This window comes from Vombatus ursinus, unplaced genomic scaffold (assembly GCF_900497805.2).
Source record: "Vombatus ursinus unplaced genomic scaffold, bare-nosed wombat genome assembly UNPS02006779.1, whole genome shotgun sequence".
In the NCBI taxonomy this organism is placed as follows: Eukaryota; Metazoa; Chordata; class Mammalia; order Diprotodontia; family Vombatidae; genus Vombatus; species Vombatus ursinus.
In genome coordinates, this window is record NW_020946557.1 from 25433385 (window position 1) to 25440210 (window position 6826).

Genomic DNA, 6826 nt, shown 5'->3' on the forward strand with positions numbered 1-6826 from the left:
TCTCTGGCCTCAAATGACAAGCACTTATTTCACAATAACTATCTAAATAATGGTTACCAGAGGAGGAAAAAGTAATCTATTCTCACAGTTCACACTATATGCTACCAGGATTCCCTCTCAGGGACTTTCAAGGGTGAGGTTTCTTTGGCTGACATTCTCAGAGCTCAGGGAGTTTGGGGTATAGATCTAACTAGATGCAGAGGGGATGCTAATAAAAGATGCCCCTTGAAATGAGAAACATCACAATTTATTGCTGTTTACTTAATGAACTTTCTCAGAGGTAAAGACCAGAACATCAAAAGGCAACTTTCTCAAACATTCTGGTCAAAACTAATTACTTGCTTGCTTTTGCTAGGTTACTGGTGTTACTCTCCAAGCCATATCAGCAACTTCTGGCTCTATAAGATAATTGGGAATAAGGAATTAAACTGGAAGAAGTTTATAATGCTTTGAAGTTGTAACTGACATCTCTTGTATGGACATCAACTTAATGTAATATTTTCTTACAAAACCACTGAAGATTTCAATGGTAAGCTCTGTGTGGTCACAAGGAATATAAACACTGCAAGGTTCAGAGACAAGAATCATGAGCAGCAGCAATGTGTCTCAGCCTGTAGCTGTACAGCTCTGCTATGAGAACATCAATGGGTCCTGCATTCAGACTCCCTACTTCCCGGCACCCAGAGTCATCCTCTACCTGGTCTTTGGCTCTGGGGTTGTCCTTGCTGTCTTGGGAAACCTCATGGTCATGATTTCAGTATTTCACTTCAAGCAGCTGCACTCTCCTGCCAATTATCTCATTGCCTCCTTGGCTTGTGCTGACTTTTTGGTGGGAGCCACTGTGATGCCCTTCAGCATGGTGAGGTCAGTGGAGAGTTGCTGGTATTTTGGGGAGAGTTACTGTAAACTGCATACCACTTTTGATGCGGCATTTTGTCATACTTCACTCTTTCACTTGTGCTTCATCTCTATTGATAGATAGATTGCTGTTACAGACCCTCTAGTGTATCCAACCAAATTTACTGTCTCTGTCTCTAGGTTATGCATTGCTTTCTCCTGGACCATCATTGTGTCTTACAGTGGTTCTGTTTTTTACACAGGTGTCAATGATGATGGACTGGAGGAATTAGTAAGTGCCCTCACCTGTGTGGGAAGTTGTCAGGGTGCTGTGAATCAAAACTGGATCATGATAGATTTCCTGTTGTTTTTCATACCCAGTCTAGTTATGATTATTCTTTACTCTAGGATTTTTCTCATAGCTAAATTTCAGGCTAGAAAGATTGAAAACACCAATAGTAAAGGAGAATCTTCATCCTCAGAGAGTTACAAAGCCAGAGTGTCCAAGAGGGAGAGAAAAGCAGCCAAAACACTGGGCATTGCTGTGATAGCATTTCTAATTTCCTGGTTACCCTACTCACTTGACTCATTAATTGATGCTTTTCTTGGCTTCATTACCCCTGCCTATGTCTATGAGATTTGCTGTTGGTTTGCTTATTATAATTCAGCTGTGAATCCCCTGATTTATGCTTTCTTTTACCCTTGGTTTCGAAAAGCTATAAAACTCATTGTCACTGGAAAAGTCTTACAGAATGGCTCTTCAGCCATGAATTTGTTTTCTGAACATGAATAAAGGTTAGAACAAAGAATCTGACTATGCATTTCTCCTGATATTTCTAACTTTCTGAAATATTCTCTTTTATTAATTCAGAATTGTCAAATGACAGATACTAAATGTTATAAATTAGCAACCTCTCTTAAAGGAAGTGAAAATAAATCATGCTTTCCTTTAGGCCAGGTCATAATGCTTTTTAGAGTTTTGGCAGTTATATGTCTCTGGCTTTACTAAAAAAAAAATCTTGACAGGTATTACAAAGGATTAGTGTTAGTGCCTCAGCTCTAAACAACACCTTTGCTTATTAGGTTTCTCTCATTTAACTTCTTTCATTTCACTACTCTTTTTCCTTTGATATGTATTCTTAAAGCATTCTTCTTCTTTACTTCATTTTCTGTCTCCCAAAGTTCCCAGGATCCTGTGAAACATCCCAACTCTCAGTATGCTGTCCCTTCCTATTTGTTCAATTTTCATGTGTGTACTGCTTCCTACCTGTCCCTGACTGCCCACAGAGTTTGACAGCCTCTGGGAAGAGCCTGATTCTCCTTCTCTTACTGCTAAAGGAAAGATCACCATTTAATATTTCCCTGTTATTTTAATCAGGTCACATCCTGACTAGAGCAGTTTTTTAATTGGGTGCTGAGTTAGACTAAGCTTAATGTGTGATATGTGGGGAATACTTTTCTGATAGTGGTTGTCTTACTGATACTATTTCTGTTCTCTAGATGGTATATCACTACCACCTCACCAACCTGATTGACAGAGAGGTTGAGGATTACCTGATGTCACTTTTCCTTACACTCTGAAAATCCTGTGCTCTGCTGATGATGCCCTGAGTCACTTTCATCAACTCATTTACAAAATATCTGGGCTGATTACATGTCACTAGTGTCTTTCCTTTTCATGTAATAAAACCAAACTGCAACTGATTACCCATGCTTTGTTTTTTGATTAGATGATTGTGAATTATTAAAGAGTTTTTCTTGGTTTTATTTTGACAAATCTTATGATTCTTTCAGTATTTTCACTCAACAAATACAAAGCACCTAATATGCACATAATATCATTCAACACCATGAGTTATACACAGATATATAGTAAATGGTCCCCTATAATTCAAAGTAGAAGACATAGGATATATATACAATAAAAGTTAAAAAAAATCATACAGTAAAGAAGAATTCATTTGTCAACCCTCCCCATGACTACTTTCTCTCCTCATATGGCATATTGAATGCCCCTTTGCAGAAGAAAATGTCTTCTGTCTTTAATTAAATTAAATTAAATTAAAATGTCTTTAATTAAGTATGTATCTTATAGATTACAAGCCCCTCTCTAGCAAAGACATTGTTGAATACCTTCACCAAAAGAAAAAATGTTCCTCTGTAATTACATGTTGTACTGTATTGTCTCATTAAGTTCACAAATTTTAGAATATTTTATCAAAACTTAAAATGGAAGTTCACAAGCTTTGCACATTGCATGAGTTCCTTTTGAATTTGTTGGTTGGCATGTAAAAAAGTCAGTGTTTGGGTAAATCTGAATAGGCTGGTAGCTCCCCTAAATCCAGACTGTGTCCCCATTAAACTTCTAGTTCCTGTGATTTCATTCGACAAACCCTAGCAGGAAGCCCATATAGATGTGGTACTGTGGCTCAATAAATTTTTATTATTAATGACAATGAAAACATATTAGTTCATTTATAAATTTAACAAACATTTCTTTTAAAAAAATACTTATTTGATAGGCACTGTGTCAGAATCCGGAGATACAAAGATTAGATAGATAGATGGATATTTACATATATAGGTCAGTTAGGTGGCGTAGTAGAGAGAGCATCAGGCCTAGAGTCAGGAAGACTTGAGATCAAATCCAGCCTCAAACACTTACTAGTTGTGTGACCCTGGGCAACCATACCCTGTTTGCCTCAGCTCCTCATCCATAAAATGAACTGGAGAAGGAAATGGTAAACCACTCTAGTATCTTTGTCAAGAAAACTCGAAATGGGTTCATAAAGAGACAGAAATGACTGAACAACAATAACAAAAACATACACATACATAAATACATACACATGCTTGTTTTATAGTCTCTCTGGCAGGAAACTATATACACTAATAACTATAATACAAAAGAGAATGAAATAAGTGCAAATAAGGAAACCAAATAAAAAGCTATGAGATTAAGATAATCAATTTAGAACTTATAGATCATGTAGTCCAACACTCTTATTTTATGGAGGAAGAAACTAAGGTCTGGAGAGGTCCACTGATTGCTCAGTGTCTTCACACTGCTAGTAAAGGCCTAAGGCACAAATATTATGACTACTAATGAATGAAAAATGGGGCCTGAGTGCAGGTATCTCACACTTGCTGCTGGGAGATTCTAAGAGATACAGCTAAGGTTTAGTAGCTAAAAATTTTATAATCTTTAGAAGGATCTACTGTGGTAACTGATATGACAGATAAATATTTAGTTTCTTAATTTTTCTTTTGCAAATTGCAGTGAATAATAAAATTCAGCATGAATAATAAAAAACTGAAGTTGAACTTTGAGCATGAATAATAAAAAGTGAAATTGAAACTTAGGCAGCTAGGTGGCATAGTGGATAGAGGGCTTGTTTAAATTCAGGAAGACTTGAGTTGAAATCCTGCCTAATACACTTATTAACTAGGTGACTCTAGGCACCTTATTAGCTTCATTTTCTTCATCTATAAAATGAGAAAATGAGGAGGTTATACTAAATGAGCTCTAAGGTTACTTCCAGCTCTAAATCATGATCTAAATCTATGACCATATGATCTTCCTGAAAAATAATATTAAAAAAAAAAGCTAGCTTTATCTGGTGGGCATTCAGAATGGAGATGCTCTAGAAGGTTTAGGCTGTCATTGCTCTGAGGTTCTTAGAACCAAAAGCAGAACTAGTTTATATAATTCTTTTCTGTATTGGGTAATTTACAAAGACCACACCCATTCAGTAGAAAGCTCCTTCAGAGCAAAAGCTGTTTTTTTTTTCTCTAAGCAATGGGGTTAAATGACTTGCCCGGGGTCACACAGCTAGTAAGTGTCAAATGTCTGAAGCTGGATTTGAACTTAGATCCTCCTGAATCCAGGGCCAGTGTGCTATCCACTGCATCACCTAGCCATCCCTAGGGACTGTTTTTTTTTTTTTGCCCTTTTTTGTATCCCCAGTGCCAAGCAGAATACCTGACACATAGTAGGGGCTTAATAAATGCTTCTTGACTTAACACTGGAGGGTTAGCAATGAAAGTAGAGTGGCCTGTAAAAGGATATCTCCCATAACAATAATAAATGACTGTATTCTCCACAATTGATTGTTTCTTTGGACCCACATTCCTAGAGGGAGAGTCTAAGGCTTATACCCTCCAACAAAAGCTTCCTATGTAATCACCACGCTTGGAGACACTACCTACTCTCATCTATCTTTCATACAGCTTTTTTTTTCCCTCTAGGCATCACTGGAACCTCAGTTTCATTTCAAATGGTCAAAGTAGAGTAGAATATAGACCAGACAGAGTTGAGCGCAGAAATGCATTTCACTCAATAGGGAATTGAGTGAACAGAGAAAAGGGAGGTAGGCATTAGAGGGAAGGCATATTCAGGAATATATTCAACAAGAAATGAATCATAAGCAAAACAAATCTAACCATGAATCGTTAATTATGAAAAGATGTTTGAAAGGAGGGAAAAGATAAGAATCTGTGTTTACTATTAAAGGAAGAGTAAAAGAGAGGCAGAGGAATAGAAACAGATTTAATTTAGCACAGAGCACTAATGCTGAGCATATTTTCCAGTTCTTACCCATTTCTTTGTAAAGAGGGGGCAGGAAATAAATGAAGGAAAAAAAATGTGAGTATAGAATGGAAAGAAATATGTAATCAATGATCATAAAATGTGAATGGAATGAACTCATCCATAAAACAGAAGAGGACAACAGAATGGACTAGGAAGCAGAGTCCAACAATATGTTGTTTATAAGAAACACAGTTGAAATATAAAGATTCACACATAGTTAAAATTAAAGTGTGGGAGCAAAATCTATTATGATTCAGATGAAGTAAAAAAAAGTATGAGGCAGCTGGGTGGTGCAGTGAATAGAGCTCTGGCCTTAGAGTCAGGAGGACCTGAGTTCAAATCCAGCCTCAGACACTTAACACTTACTAGTTGTGTGATCCTGGGCAAGTCACTTAACCCCAATCACCTCACCAAAAAGCAAAAGCAAAAAAAAAAAAAAACAAACAAACAAAACAAAACAGAAAAACAAAAAAAAAGTAGGAGTAGTAGTCATGATCTTATACATGGCAACAACAAAAATAGTCTTGATTAAAAGAGATTAAACAGGGAAACTTCATTATGCTGAAAGGTACCAAAGAAAATAAATAACAATAATAATAATATTTAATAGTATGAATAGCATCTAAATATTTAAAAGAAATGCTGAATGAATTAAAGGGAGAAATAGACAGTGAAACTATAATTATGTACTTCTTTTTAGACTTAGATTAATGTAACAAAAAAAACTAGAAAGAAGTTAAAGATCTGAAGAAAATGTTAGAGATGGTAGGTCTCTAGTGATTATTGAATAGGAATATAAAGGAGTATAGGTATTTCTCAGCTATTCATGATAGATTTGCAAAAACTGACCTTGGGTCAGGGCATAAACTTCACTAACAAATGCAGAAAAATTAAACAATTTTTTGACAGACTTTATCTTTTTTTATTTTTTCCATTTAATAGTATTTAATTTCCATAGTATTAAATTCCATTTAATAGTATTTAATTTCCATAGTATTAAATTCCATTTAATAATATTAAATATTATTTTAATTAATACTAATTTAATAATAAAATTAATAAAATTAATACTAATTTAATAATAAAATTAAATAGTATTTTTTTCCAATTACATATAAAGATAATTTTCAACATTCACTTTTATAAGATTTTGAGTTCCAATTTTTTTCTCCTTCCCTCCTTCCCTTCTGACCCTCCCCAAAATGGCAAGCAATCTGATATAGGCTATGCATGTACAATCATATTAAACATATTTCCATATTAGTCATGTTGTGAAAGAAGAATCAGAACAAAAAGGGAAAAAAAAAACACAAGAAAGAAAAAAAGGAGAAAATAGTATCCTTCGATCTGCATTCAGAGTTTATAATTCTTTCTCTGGGTGGGGATAGCATTTTCCAT

The 6826-nt window shown here is 35.2% G+C and overlaps 1 protein-coding gene across 1 annotated transcript; it reads left to right on the forward strand.

The window, feature by feature from the left end:
* Window positions 1-559: 559 nt before the first annotated feature.
* On the forward strand, window positions 560-1630 carry LOC114033152 (trace amine-associated receptor 6-like; the record flags this gene model as incomplete). Its single annotated transcript, XM_027848588.1, is given in 1 exon segment — window positions 560-1630. A coding segment is annotated over 1 exon segment (1071 nt), but the record flags the coding sequence as incomplete, so codon positions are not given.
* Between the last annotated feature and the right edge of the window lie 5196 nt (window positions 1631-6826).